A 15,017-nucleotide genomic window follows, 5' to 3' on the forward strand; every position below is an offset into this window, starting at 1 on the left:
GAGCCCGCCTCCTGCCCCTACCTACCGGATTGTCATCCGAAGGTGCGTGGGCGGGCTGGCCACGACACACCCGGGCCGGCGCGCCGGTTACACATCACCACCCCCTTCTCCTGTACCCTATACCGGCTCACATCACACAGCGCACGGGAAACCGCCCACCGCCCACCGTCCACCGGGGGGCGCTTAAGAGCTCCTCCGCACACACCGCACTATCGTGAGATGACCTTGGAAGTTGAATCATCCATTTCGAGACTATCATGGCGCCATCAAACACGGGGCGGGCGTGAGCTGCCCTCCCCAGCGACGTGGCACTGCTGCTCCGGGGAAACATGCCGAGCAGGGAATCACTTTCCGTTTCGACTGCCTACGTAGTAATATTATGCGTGCGAGTGAGCAAGTTTAGGAGACTCAGAGCAGGGCATTTACAACCCGGCAAGCCGCAACCCAACTCTGTAGACCGTAAACTCACGATACTCACAAGTGCTACCGCCCCGGTGCTCAATGTCCCGATCAGACCCTTCACTAAAGCACTCCAAAGCTCAGATCAAGCGCTCGCCAAGGATATTCGCCGTACACCAGCGGGCGTTCTAGACTCCCTGAAATTCAAATTCCCGTCCCAAAATTTCTCCAACTCACCACCCCAACAGGCCCAACTAGTAGTTTTCGTCAAGTAATTGTTGGCTAAGATTAACTCAATAGCCTCAAGCTCGGGACATTCCCGTCCCAAAAAACCTTGCATTTGAGTGAGTCTTGCAGCATCCGCAGCGGGTAAACGCAATGCGAAGACAAAACTAGCAACAGAAAACGTGGGATGAGCCGCAAGGAAGTAGTGTACACATCGGACAAGTACCTGCCAACAGCCTATAATTATCAAGGGTCGTGACTCGGAGGGGATTCCACATGTTACCATCCCACGCGTCGTGGGTCGCATAGTCTGTGGTTTCATTGGTGAGGGGGATATTTTGTTTAAAGTTGTCTGGTAGAAACACAGCGGCACATTTTGCCGCTGAAGCGCACTCAAAGCATCAAGTCTGAGTAACTAAGTCATTCACAAAGTCATTTCCAACAAGTCACGTTGAAAGATGCACGGGAGTTGCAAAGTAATTTTGTAGTGATTTGTGTACTAAATTCTTGCGTCAACTGTATGTTTTCTCTTCGAGCTAGCTACTGAGAAGCCATATGACGGGAACCTCGGCATCATCAATGATGTGCCTCTACCATCAGCTCTGTTCAAAGTCCCCGTAAAACGCCTCGCAATGCAGAACACTTTCTCATGGTCATTTCACACAATGCCATGTATCTCTTCAAAAAGTCCATAGTAAAAATCCAACTGAGTTGTGACAATGTTTTCCCGCCAAAAAAAGTTATAATCCTATAAGAAAACAAGCGCCCGGTTCGTGAACCAGGGGGTATAATGCGGTTGAAGACAAGCAAATCCTAATTTCAATAACTTTTTGTTTTCCCATTCGTCCCGTCTCTTGAATTATTGTAATTGTTTTTTTTTTGTGTTGATTATTCTTCATGACTCTCATCTTCTAGTGGTGGTGTCATGATGTGGTAGAGCCGCCGGTAACGGACCCCTCCCGGCTATGCGCTAGGCCGTTGTGTGCTCGGCCATCAAGGTGCTCGAGGCTCATGTAGTCGACGGGAGCCGATTCGTCGGGGTACGCGGGCGGCGAGGGAGGAACGTCCTGGTAGACGGGCGGCGCCTCATTATCCCAGCTGACGCCGAGACCGGGGCACTCGGTGAGCATCACGTGGTAGTGCATCCTCAAGATGCGACCGGTGCCCGTCTGCGTCGCGAGGTGGGGCTTGCCGACGGGCGCCCACTCCTTGGAGACGACCATCTCGATCATGAGTGCGTGGGAGACCTCGGTACCGTCGCTCGACTTCATATCGCAGGCGTATCGCGGACCGTGGCTGTGCTTGCTGGCGACGACGCCGTAGTCGAACTCGAACTCGACGTGGCCGTCGGTGCTGGTGTAGTCTGACTTCCAGCCGTCGTGCATGTACTTCTCGCCGAGGACGCGGGTCTCGGTGCGGGCCACGCCCTTTTGCTGAGGCTGCGTGGTGTTGTTGGTGTTGCCGGGGACCGGGGCGTGCTTCTCGCAGGCCGGGGCCACGGTCTTGATGGTCTCTTCGAGCTTCCACGTAACCTTCTTGAGCTTCCAGAACTCGACAGTCTTGTTGGTGGCGTTTGCGCTGGTGAGGCCGTCGAGGCGGAACGAGACGTTGTGGGTGCCGGCAGGGTGGATCACCTGGTTGTAGTGGGCGCTGGCCTTGATGTTGGTGGGGGGAAAGACGCGAACCGAGTGGTGCGGGAACTCGGGCTGGGGGAGGGAGCGCTTGACGTCGAAGTTCTGCTCAAACTTGATGGGCGTCTGGGAGCCGGGCGTGCCCTTGACGAGGGTGGCCTCGGCCTTGAACTCGTAGGCGATGGAGGTGATGGGCGTGTCCATGGACGCGGGGAGGTGGCCCTCGAGGAGGATGGAGAAGGGGAACTGGTGGACGCCCTTCTTAAGCGTGGTGGGGTGTGTGAGGAACGTCCAGCGCTTCAGCTCGGTGTACTGGTTGGTGCACTCGCCGCAGTGGTTGGTGAAAGGGCGCTTCTGTTGGACGTGGATGTTGAGCTTGGCGCCAAAGGCCTCGACCTGCAGCTGCTCGTCCTTGACCTCGAGCTGCATCTGGCCAGAGACGAGGGCGCCGGAGGAGGACTCGGCATCACCAAAGAAGACGATGGGCGGGCTCTCGATCTTCAAGTCGAGGCCTGCGTGGGAGTTGTCGTGCGAGTCCTTGTTGGAGCGGCCAAAAGGCAGAGAGAGGCGGTGGTGGTGGTGCTTCTTCTCCTTGAGGTGGTCTGCGGGATCTGCTGCGAACATGTTGTGGTAAGGGATGTGCTCGCCGTCATCGGAGGAGTAGGAAGAGTGGCGGTCGAGAGGTACTCTGCGCAACAGGCCTTCGTCCTGAACGTTGTTGTGACGGGGTTGATGATGTTGTTGGTGTTGCTTGCTCTTCGTCTTGAGGTTTGCAATGGCAGAAACACTGAAGTTCTCAGTGGAATTCCGCAGGAAGTTTGCTACGCGGTGGGGCATGATTGGGTGCGGTGTGTGGTGCGTTCCCCGGATTTCGAGGGCTTGCTGAATCTTGGAATGTTCGGTTGCGGCCCTCAGGTCTTCTTTTGTAAATCTTGGCTGGCTAAGATGGGCCAACAAGATGGACAGGGGTTAAAGGGGGTGAGGGGGGGCGGATGAACCGCAAAATAAGGGAGGTGGTGTGACGTTTTTAGACGTAGGGTCGTCCAAGAGGATAATGGGTTCCGTTAGAAATTTTTGGAACCCAAAAAGGACAAAAACAGTCGATTCGCCGGATCCCGAAGGATAGGCGAGGTTGATGCGGGCGCGCGCAGGATCTTTTGGGCGGGCGTGTGGTGGTAAGGGTGTAAGGCGCGAGGCCGAGGGCGAGCGGCGGTGTGTGTGTGTGTATAAGTGCGCGTTGATGAGCTGATGGGCGGGATACGGCAGGTCTGCTGATGTTCCCTGACTGACTGATGAGTGATGTGTGGTATGGGTCTGATGGGCAGCCTAGACGATGATGTGTCTGGGGGCCCTTTTCTCTTTGTACTTGGACAGAGACTTGGAAATTGAGAGAAGGGAGAGAGAGAGAGTGGAGCGCGATGACTTGTTTTCTCTCGCTATTCTCGAATCCTTGCAAGAAAGGCCCAGGTGATGTGGGTGGTAGGAGCACAAGGTCTAATTCTCGTTCTGTCCTTTGCCCGTTTTGGTTTTTCTCTCTTTATGGCGTCGAACAGCCAAGAACGAAGCTTGTTTGGGCTGGGTTGCGGTGGTGGTGGACGGGATCTACTTCCGCTATGCGCGCTGAGAGGAAGAAAGATGGGATAAAAGCGACCAAAGCGATGGATGATAGTATGGTGCGGGGTGTGGGAGAGCAGATGATGTCGTCCCTTTTCGTTCTCTCGTTCGCAATAGGCGTGGAAGAGGCGAGGTTGGCTTTAAGAAAAAACCAAGTGTCTTGCAGTCTCGGGTTGATCGAAGTCGAGATCGTAGAGTGGAGGGGTATGGGAAATGAACAAACGCAGGCTTTTTGCGATTGCGATGACTCCTTCTCTTGTGAATTTCCCTTTTTGGTTTTCCCGTTCCTTCGTGTAAGTCGTTTGTCGACCGGGGTGGTAGGTAGGGCGCAGGAAAAGTGTGCTAATGTGGGATGGATGCAGCTGCAGCGTTGCGCTTAACGGCGGGCTTTTCGGGTGAGATGAGATGCAGAGTGCGGAGGAGGCAAAAGTGGCCGGGGTTCTCCAGAAAGATTGCAAGAATTCCTTTCGGCTTCTCGAACGAAAGGTATCGTGAGGGTATCGTCAAGTTGGAGATGTCAACGAGAGAGATCAGGGGAAAACTAGGTCACGGTGGTAGTAGACTCTTGTAATAGCAGCCTCTTATTACGCAAGATGTGAAGCAGGACCGTCGCGTTATTATGTCTTGCTAGCTCGTGATGGTCAAGCTTTTCATAGGGTAATTATGTGTCATGAGTTGGAAGGGTACCTGGCGACACATGCTCCGCTCCAGCGTTTTAACACGGCCCAGCCAGCGCGGCATCGTGTACATCAGCTATTCATCAGACACCCACATGGGAACTGTGACTGATCGAGACGCAGTTCTGTTACTGGAAGTGGACGCGGATCCAGCAGAGAGGTGTGTGAATCAACCAAGGATGGGAAGAAAGAAAAAAAAAGTGTGAAAAAAAAGAGCCTGGACCATCTCCACCAGATGGGTCCATTGCGCGAAGTACCTGCTCCAGTTTGTTCCAAGCGCAGCTGTACATTGCGCCAACTGACACTTCCCGAACATGACCAACACCAACCAGTGACTGAGCCCACCAGCTCCCTTCGACTGGCTGAGAAGGACGGATGCTGGCCCGAGCTGGTTCATTGTTGCAACTTTTGCAAGGCATGGCGTAGCCTGCCATGGCATGGGTCGAGTTCCTTGGTGGCCGCCTGACCATGCGCCTGGCTCCAAAGTCGCAACCTCCCTTCTCAGCCATGACACTGAGAAATGGTCCTGGCGGGCCCACGTGTAGGTACGTAGGGCATCCGTAAGTTGTATTCTATTCCTAGGAAGTTGGAAACTAACCTCAAGTTTGAGGGCCGTCCACCGCAAGGGACGGCGCTGTTTGGGAGGAGATGCCGCCGCTTGATCGCGGTCCTGTAGCGCGGCGGTCAGGTAAACTCGGTACGTATATCTCATCCCGGAGCACCATCGCCGGAACCTGGGCAGAGAGCCATCAAAGAGCCAAGACAACCTGGACAAGAGACAGACGGTAGGGTACTTGTAATAGTGGTACTGTACAGTGAGTACCTGACCGCTACAGGGAACAACCAGCCTCAGCTTTCATTCTCCCTCACGCCGCCATCACGATTTGCGAACCCTTGAGGTCGTGCTCGGCAGTCCACAATGGCGCAAGCCCAGGGGCACGGCGTCGTACTGGATGATGCAACGGAGGGGAAACCAATTCTTGATGCGTCCACAAGCCAGACACGTGTAGCAGCAGTAGCAGCAAGAGGAAACAGACGCAATGGAGACAAAGGGGTTCGCAGTTACAGCTAGTTACAGGCTTACAAGTTACAGCACATCAGCTAACATGTGGATGGCATCATGCTGCTTCGGCCGTCCGCAACAGAGCCGGTTACGGCCCATGGAGTCGCCAACCATCCAGGTGTTTCCAGCGCATCGCAGTAATAACGCAAGACGGGAGGATGATGCCAGCATCACCTAGATTGATGCCAGAGAGCAGATCGGGCGGCACCTTAAACTTAGCACTGACCGAACTAGGTTGTAGCCGCCGCCAGCATAGTCCTGGAAAATGACACCATTGGCTAAGAGCATGAGGAAACCAGCAGAACCAAACCACATCCTCTTCCCTCATATGCAGTCGCACAATGCCATGTGGTACGATTTTCTATTGTTGCCCAGGAATCGCGCTGCGGGGTCCCTCCAACCTCTCAACCCGTACCAAGAACCGGAGCTCTCCACGAGGTGTGGTCGTGCCAGATGACATTGCAGGTGACTTGGTTGATAAGGCCATCACAATGCACCTGTCGGCAGAAGCAAGCTGCAAACCTGATGTTCTCCGGTTTCCTCTGGGGAAGGTGTCCACGGCCCACGGGGCATCTGCCCCGGGTGCCCAGCCGGTGACATATCGTGAGATGCAGAAATGAGCCACAACGGCAACGGACATGTCGATTGAACGGGCAACCATTTGAGTACATCGGCATTCTGGCTCATCTTGCCATCGCAATACATCTGTATGATGGCATCAGTCATTAGCGCCATCTGCTTTTTCTCGAACTGACACGCATAGTGGCGTCGAGGCGTGGAACACGTATTCAACGCCGGTGTAAGTCGAGTTCAGCAAGTGGCAAGCAGCCTAGCAGTCTGCAGTAAACACAAACGTAAGTAGTTCATACCGAGGTGCAACCCGCAAAGAGGAATAGAGTAAACAAGGAGGCTTCTCGTCACATCTCGCAAACCAGTCAACGGCATCACCGTAACCCACACATCACCGCCACAGCATCGTAGTTGAAACCTCGTGTTGCACCTCTACTCCAAGACAAAATAGATCTAAGATCCCTATTCGATCGTACCACCGGATCTGCAGTCCGGACCAAGTCGCAACAGAAAAGGGTCGAAAGTGCCAACCCGACCGTCCGACCGGCCGATCGGGGTACGTCGCTCAGCCTCTCCTATTGCTCGCGGTCAACACTTTGAGGCTCTGGACTATTAGGTCTGCTTGACCGACGGAGCGCACCGTCACCGTCTTTCGTTCTGTGCCGATACTCAGCAGTGAGCCGCGCGATTCCCCACCATCACCATCACCAACATCAACCATTCCTCAAAAGTGCCTTTCCGTCCCCGTAACGGATGGCCATCCCGGGCTCTACTGTATCTCAGCTTGGTCTAGTCCTAAACCGAGGGAAAGGGATGCGGTCCGGTGCGGTGCGGGAAGAAGTCCATCCATTCGCCTGCCCGCAAAGGGTTGTCATTTAGCCGCGTTGACCTGCCAAGCCATCGCCTTTCCCATAATGGAGCCGCCATCTTGAAGTTTTTTTTTTCCCTTTCAAAGTCTGCTCGATTGCGTGCGATTGTCATTCCTGGCTAGGAAAACGTGCTTCTAGACTTGGCCTAGGATCGTGAATATGTGGAAACAAACCGCAAGCCAAAAATCCCACTTTAGGGAAACAAAAACGGAGAAAACGGGGACGGGAAGCAGGGGGCCAAATATCCACTTCCAAGGCCACCGGGCCACTCATGAAGTTTCTCTTACGTATTACCGGAGTCACCTGCCCATCCCATTTTCGATGGTTTTTTTCTTTACTCTTCTTTTACCCAGGCGCATATTCTCTTCGAAAATTTCCGTCTCTTTCGGTAAACCCCAATAACATGTCTCCGACGAGCCAGGAGCCAAGAACCCCTCCAACAGGCGGCTACAGCATACCCAGTGAGGCTAGTATCCGTATATGTGCCTTTCGCAGCCCCCTGACGCCGCTTGGGCGCTCACTTCTATGACCCTTTTCAGAAAAGGAAGACGGAGCTCCAAGGGGGTGGAGGGTTGTAGTACCCCATTGCTTCATGCCGGTGGCTGCTGGCATTCACATTTGATTCCATCGTGGGATCTCCAAAAGGGAACGAAGCCGCAGTAAGCAGCCAGCTGAAAATTTCTTTCCAACCCCGTGGGCAGAAAGAAACCATCCATCATCCATTAGCCACCCCGGCTGGCGCAGGCATTGATATCCACTGATTTCCCACACATGTCACTGCCACAGCTGCAGACTGGATGGAGCTTTGAGCTGGAGAATCTGCTCCATCTTCCACCATGCCCATAGAAAAAGTTCTCGATGGATGAACGCCGCAAGTCCACGACGCCTTGGGCAGCGAGAGACCAAAGGCGGATGACCTAAGCTCAGAGAGAAGAGATGGAACACTTCCATCGCGATCCAGAGCGGTCGTTCAGACCCACGATCTTAACCACCATTCCCAACTTGGGCAAAGGACCACAGTTCCTGCAGCCCTGCTACGAGTGTGGGTACTCGTCGTAAATGTACACTTGTAACCCAGCATATTTTTTCTTGTGGACAGGTACATCGAGCCAGGAGGTCGCCAACATGATGTCAACAACGAACTCACGAATATTGTTCCTGAGTTTCTATGGAGTTTTCTCACTCGCAGGCTTGATTTTTATGTGGTGTCTTCTCCATGCGCATGTTTCGAGATCGTCCAGCTCCGCTGTTTAATGTTTTCAATGATGCCCATCTCCTCTACAACAGTAATTAACCGCTCACACGCCAATAGTCATCATCCAACGCAGAGGTGTCTTCCAGGGGAAGAATGTTTCCGTGGAGAGTCATCACCGATTCACCGCTAGCCGGCGGTCCTCATCGGTGACCGTCGCCTCCAATGCCCAAACACCGAGCAAGACATTCCCACCCCTCCCTAGCTTAGCCCCCCGTGGCCCCTTGCGCTTCAGGGTCCTCCTCGGTGATCCGGGAACCATCCCGAACCCCTCCAACCACCCCACCTCGTCACGCTCGCCGAATTCGCTCGAGGGGAGTCATACTGTCATACTCTTGGCCGGCATTCTGTTGCGCTTGCCGGTCACATCGTGACATTCACCCAATTTCGCTTCAATTTCTGTCCTTTCCTGATTCATGAAAGATCGTGCAAACTTTCCCGCAACAGAAAACCTTTTGCCCATCCCCCCCGATACCGGCGCCGCGCCCGCACGCTCACGGCTCCCTCAGCGGCAGCGCGGACGGCACTGGGACGGACGCGGCCAGGCCAATCTCACGGACCGTTTTAGAAGCCTACCAGAACAGCCAAAGCCACATGCATCCCCAAGGGTAAAAAGATCCTCATGGGCTCACAGGATCCTAGGAGAGTCATTCGTCCCATGAGTTCTATAAGTAGGGACGGCAACGGCCAACGGCAACGATGAAAGACAGGGCAGCCATGCCTCTTGAAACATGCGACAGGCGCAAGTATGAAATTGTCAGTTCGGATTTCTAGAAAATCTTAAATGAGCTGACTTGAGCGTCACCCAAGGCCCGTCGTCAAACACGCCAACGGGCGCGGCAAGTCAAAATTCTGCAGCAAGGTTCATACCTGTGCCCATTCACACACGTGTTGCTTCAATGTTCATTGCTCTTTTGGACGTGCAACCCTCGAGACAGGGCAAAATCCGAGCTCGAGTTCTCAAGCCAAGAGTTCATCGTTTTGCTCTCAGATCATTCTTCGTCTTCCCTTTGTAGATAGATACTGAATCGTGACAATGGGCCTGGACGCTCAGTCCATCCCAAATCGCAAGCAGAAAACGAGGTCACGGCTAGTCCGCCATTCGTCAACTCTAAGTAATCATCAGACAACAACATCTCGTGTTTGCCCCTACTCACGTCACTGAGCCCTGGGCAGAGGAAACAGAAACAAACGGTCACGAACACGAGCGCCAGGCTCGAAGCAGAGAGATAATCGATTTGATATCAACACGTTACGAGGCTGATAACGCTTGGCCTTATTCATCTTCCCCGGCATGGCACCAGGTGCAGTGAGATCCAAGTGAAACCCCGCGCGGACGGGACCAAGAACCCCTTCAACCACTCAACCTCGATGTCCTTATCGCGAGCAAACCATTTCAAGTTTCCCCAGGTTTTCCTTTTTCAGCACAACCTTTACACCCCCGCATTCTACTAAAAATTGAGGCGGGATATCGCTAGACGGCAAGCCTCAACTACATGCATCTTCTTTGTCCACATTATCGAGCGCCCCAGGTTCGTGGCTTTCCATTGGTATTGTGGTGGCATTCGTGTCGCAAGATCATCATGGCCTGGACTCGCGCCCTTTCGATGATTGTATCTCCGCGGAATGAGACGTCGCGTCACATGAGCGCTGTTCACGTGGACATTCCTTTAGGACGGTCGACTACACCAAATACACTTTAATCCAGACAGGTGAGGGGTAATTAAAGGAGACATCGTCATAATCACGCCTTATGTCAAGGGCTGATCGTAGGCATTGTCGACGAGTGTAAGTCGCGAATAGGACGAAACCCCCTCATTGAAAAGGACAAAATCGATTTTCCCCCGTGGTGGCCCGTCCCCCGCGGATCGACCAGGTCCTAGTTCCCAGCACAGCTCTGAGCTGCTGCTGCCCCGCCACGGCGTCGCCCGGCGGCTGAAGCTCTCGGCGCCCTAGTCACGACTTCAACCTCTCTCACTGCACCGGTCCCCTTCTCCCTCGGAGATGTCCTAGACAAAGCCATTCACGAGAAACGCAGCACAACCTCTATTGCCGAAAATGTTGTCATCCCTAGCGCTGACGCCTCATTTTCTTGGCTGTCTTCAAATGGATTTGTTCGGCTTCGCTGTCTGACCCCCAGACCCAGTCTGGCCCGCCTTGGCCCCCCAATCTCAATTATCCTCACCGTCGTCCCAAAAGTCTCCAACGAGCCTCCCCCTCCATCCGCCGCCGCTCCGCATCGTGCTTTCTCCTTCCCGACCCATTCTCGCTTACCAGCAAAAAGCCTTTTGAGAGTCTAGAACATTTCGCATGCCTGCCGCACTCCTACCTGTCTAGCTTGACGGGCCACGAGACTCTTACATAATGGCGTCGGAATGCACAGACAAAGATGGAAAAGGCGTGCGAGCAGGTGCCAGTCGTCCCAGTGAACCATTTTTTCATTCTCTTCCTCTGTGATCCAGTATGCTTACCTTACTAGCCTCGCCGCGAGGGTGAACGAGGGAAGAGCCGCTGCCGCCGCTAGGTATCACAAAGAACATGGGTAATGTTTACAAGCTAGCGGAGAGCTACATGGAGCGCAAAACTGCATGTTCATGGAGAACGGCGAACAGCGGAAGATGGGGCATCGGAGGATGCCTATTCATGATTGAAATCCTGTGCTCTATGCCGAGGTGTTCGCATACTCGATGGCAAGTGGCAACATTGCAAATCTGGAATTCCGACTTTCGAAGTTTCCACTGAGTCAAGTGTTCTCCTCCTTGGCCTTGGCTCTCGTTAATTGAAACGAAACGATTGACGATGACCTCGTTATTCGGTGCTTGGACTACACATGGCTTTTCGCAAAAGTGGCAAAAGTCTTGGTCTTTGAGTCCATAGCGAACGGGACTGATATGTCTCTATATGTTGAGACGCAACTCCCAACGAGGAAAGCGGTTCCGCTGTGAATGTAGCGTTATTTCCGTCTCAACTCTGCCTCAGCGGAAGCCCTACCTACTTACCTACCGTCTGTATAACGTGTTACGGATCCATCTGATCATCAATTCTTACCTCTCGTGAGGCTAGGAACCGCAAGGCTGTCTTCTGCACGCTCCAGCTCGGACGTTTCTAGGCGTTTGGGAAGGGAAGCCTCTGTTCCATTGCCTGAAAGTTAAGTCAGCCAAGATCTTGAACTCTGATAACGGTCTTGAGGAGGCGTGATTGGCTGTTTTGGAGAAACACGCCCCGTGAGTCCTCAGGACTCTTTCGACATCTGCTTCCAGGACCGGACCTAAGACCCACAAAACACGGGAGACTTGAGTGGCGAAATTCGAGTCATCGGAAGCGGATCCGGCGACCGAAGACATAGCAAAGCCCCGCTTCGGAGAAATCTTCCGCCTCTCGGAGGATCCATCGCTCGGAGGTCACCCCGTGCGGCCTCATGGCCCTATCGGAGGGGCAATTGCACAGCTTGATATCCGTCCACCAGCCTTCCTCGGGCCGAAAATGCCTTTCGAGTCCACCGGCTCGATTGTTCTGGGCCCAACGGCAATAGCGACTGCATTCCGACGAACAAATCCCAAGAATGCGGTTCAATGATCCATCGTCGTGCAGATGAATTCCAGTCGCATCGGCCAACCTCACATCACGCGGAGCGATAATCACGCAAAAGTAACTTAAGTAAGGTGGCCGTCGGACTGCCTGTCGTTGCTCGTATCCGGGTCTGCGGTCCTGGTGATCGCAATTATTCGGCATCCCGCAAGGCTTCCGACAAGTCAGGGTACCTCCACAGATAAATTGAGTCGGGGGATTTTCCAACGCCAGCGGCACCTCGGCAGTAGGCGAGGGCATTCCGAAAAAAGGGACACGGGGAGAAAACTCTGGCGGGGGGCACTGTCTCAGGGTTCTATTATTAACAAACTTCCAATGGTCTGTCTTGCTTTTCCTGGTCAGTGCGTCCGTCCCTCTGGTCGGCGGTCACGCTTGCGATGTGAGTGGAAGCTCGAGCACCACAAGGCTCATTAGGCGAAATGAAAGGTGCGTCGGTTGGCTCTTCCCGTCGGCCTTATCGCCGGGATAACTCGTTACAATTCATGCGGTGAGTTGTCTGAAGCATGTCACAAGATGTGGTTATTAGTAGGCGGTCGCTGAGTCACTGCCGCTGCCTCGGTGAGGGGGACAGCAGAGTGGAAGGGGAGATTAAAATTGTGCCGCGGTTCCGGGTTGAGAAGTAGCAAAGAAAACTTGAGAGTCATCATTGTCGTCTGGTGTAAAGAAAAATGTCAATTGACGTCGCTGTCGTCATGAACTCTAATAGAAAGCTGTTGATTGCCCGGGTGCTCAGTCATCAATGTTATGCCGCGTTTTCTACATTATGGCGGGATGAACGCCCTCACAGAGTTCACGCTGCCAAACCCATCAAATTTTGAGGGCCGTCGCGCGCGCAACGCAACAGTTCTGTCTGCCACAGTGTCACCCGACCTCGAAAGAACGGGATGACATGCCAATTTCTCACCGGACACAGCGAACAGGGAGTTTGGAATGTGAAACACGAGACAAGCATTTCCCCGCAAGACCAATTCTTTGGCAGCCACTCTAATCCCGAGGCTCCCACTCTATCAATTGGCGATGCCCACGATGGCCCACGAAAGACTCAAAAGCCCCTCTCGGACCCTTCTTTGGCAGTGTCATCAGTAATGTGTTTGGGTTATGCAGTTTGTAGGGAGGCAAAGCCAGAGTTGAGGCGACTGACTGCGGCAGTATGGTCGCCCGTGTTGGCTGCCGATTGGCCGTATTCGGTTGACTCGGATCGCAGGACCATCCCGCCGACCCTTTAATTGGGACCCAGGTTCGTGTTTGTTCCTATTCAGGGCCGTTTTAAGGGGAGGCCTTTTGGGGGGGGGGGGTTCAATGAACCAATCATGACGGCCAATTCCGGCACTCTCGGCCTCATTGAAAACGAAGCTGAGTGAGACACAGCCACATTCTTCCCCCAGTTTGGAACCATGTCTTTCCTCGCAAATGCAGAATATGCAGAATGCGCAGCCGCTAAATCAACTGATGGACCAAATGCGTTCCTGATGGGGGATGGTATGGAGGGAATGGTTGAAAATAGAGACATTTGAGGCAGGCACGTTGTTGTCGAATGAGGGAGGAGGGGTTACGGGCTCCTTCCTGTCCACGGTTGTAGGTGTGTGTATGTCTGCCCACGGGTTCCTTCCTTCCTGTTCTTGCGCCTGCTCTTGTCGTACCTGCATCGGGCGTACGTGCGGTGGTGCCTGCCTCTTTCCCCCCTGGACCCTGAGACGGCCGCCCCTCCCCTGAATAGGTAGGAAGGCAGATTGCCTCACCTTCCTTCCCTCCACTTTCCCCGTGTTTTCATGGTGTCGGGTCCCTTCCCAAATTCCATCCGTTCCTTCCATTCCTTCCAGGTTGCTTTCCCGTCCCTGCCCGCCTCAATCTCGCGCTCTTTCCCTCCTCGCCGCCCCCTTCCTGTTTTCCCTCTCCAACAAACGCAAACCTTCCGGGCAGTCACTCTTTTGTTCCTTCCTTCCGTCCTGCATCTCCTCTTGGCATCGACCACTTTTTTGGTGTCTCTGTTCGCAACTGTTTTCTCTCTTCTTCACTACAGTCACTCCTTGCATAAAAAACCGTTGCCAACTAGAGAAAGCGATACCAGGGGCTCCGAATCCGGTTTCACAGAAGCGACACAGGGGCGAATCCACTCATTACAGACGAGCCAGCCGCAACCCGCTCGCCGCAACCGAACGATAAGAATTCGAGGACGAGCATTGCGACAGTCCCGACAGGACGCAGGCAGCTCAAGTAAGGGAATTAAATACGAAAGGGACAAGTCTACTGTACTTGAAGCGACGTGACGAACTCTGCGACTCTATCGGAAATCGAGGGAATCCAGTCGTGGATACATACAAACGATATTCCAACCCACATTCGAGCCGTTACATCATATCCACAATAACCCGATCCCTCCACTGTCGCATCATGAGTTCTTCAACAACCGCCTCGAGCCTTCTGGCACCCGTCGCCCGCGCTGTGCGCTACCTCGCTGTGCGCGATGACTGTGCGGATGGCGACAACAGCTCTCGCTGCGAAAAGCCCTTCCAGTCGTCCAAGATTATCGGTATCACCATCGGCGTTACTGCGTAGGTCTATCCGAACAATCCCGCACTATGCCCTATCTACCTTCCCTACGAGTCTTGTTTGCATTCGCATCTCGCCCATCTGCTCCATGGCCTACCTCAACATCAATCGCTTAGCCAAGACTAACATGCCTGTTTTTCTTCAGTGCTGTTCTCATCTGCGGTACCCTTGGTGTCTTAACTGTGTTGCACATGAGAAGACAAAAGCAAGAGCGCAAGGAGGACGACATTGACCTCGAGATCGACGGCGACGTCTACGATCACCCGACCATGGGCAAGCCCCCGCGTGCCTGGCAGCCGCATGGCCAAAATAACCAACCCGGAAACGACAACCCCTTCGAAGCCGAGCGCCAGCCTCACCAGCGAGCCGAGAACCCTTTCGAGCCAGAGCGCCGGTAGTCATCTCAGGTCGTCCCGTGATAGGGACCCCTTCGGATTCAAATACGGCACTTTAGCTGCACTTTTACACGAATGAAAGAATTCGTCAACAACTATTATGGGTTTCGGGATATGTCGGATTGGAAACTTTCTTCTGCTCGTCGGGTGAGGGGATTGTACATAAGCCCCCCGAGGACCTGGT

General features: G+C 53.8%; 3 protein-coding genes across 3 annotated transcripts; 2 read left to right on the forward strand and 1 right to left on the reverse strand.

The window, feature by feature from the left end:
* Nucleotides 1–329: 329 nt before the first annotated feature.
* On the forward strand, nucleotides 330–674 carry BDP55DRAFT_636410 (uncharacterized protein; the record flags this gene model as incomplete). Its single annotated transcript, XM_060572878.1, has 1 exon — nucleotides 330–674. One exon carries the CDS (start codon nucleotides 330–332, stop codon nucleotides 672–674), a length of 345 nt encoding a protein of 114 aa, XP_060424860.1.
* An 873-nt stretch (nucleotides 675–1,547) lies between these two features.
* Nucleotides 1,548–3,092, reverse strand: BDP55DRAFT_636411 (LMBR1 domain-containing protein; the record flags this gene model as incomplete). The annotated part of the gene is made up of 1 exon (XM_060572879.1): nucleotides 1,548–3,092. One exon carries the CDS (start codon nucleotides 3,090–3,092, stop codon nucleotides 1,548–1,550), a length of 1,545 nt encoding a protein of 514 aa, XP_060424861.1.
* Nucleotides 3,093–14,279: 11,187 nt separating this feature from the next.
* On the forward strand, nucleotides 14,280–14,836 carry BDP55DRAFT_636412 (uncharacterized protein; the record flags this gene model as incomplete). Its single annotated transcript, XM_060572880.1, has 2 exons — nucleotides 14,280–14,440; nucleotides 14,584–14,836. The coding sequence occupies 2 exons, from the start codon at nucleotides 14,280–14,282 to the stop codon at nucleotides 14,834–14,836; spliced, it is 414 nt and encodes a 137-aa protein (XP_060424862.1).
* Nucleotides 14,837–15,017: the final 181 nt, after the last annotated feature.

This window comes from Colletotrichum godetiae (assembly GCF_030913485.1).
Source record: "Colletotrichum godetiae strain CBS 193.32 chromosome Unknown BDP55scaffold_53, whole genome shotgun sequence".
NCBI classification, from domain to species: Eukaryota; Fungi; Ascomycota; class Sordariomycetes; order Glomerellales; family Glomerellaceae; genus Colletotrichum; species Colletotrichum godetiae.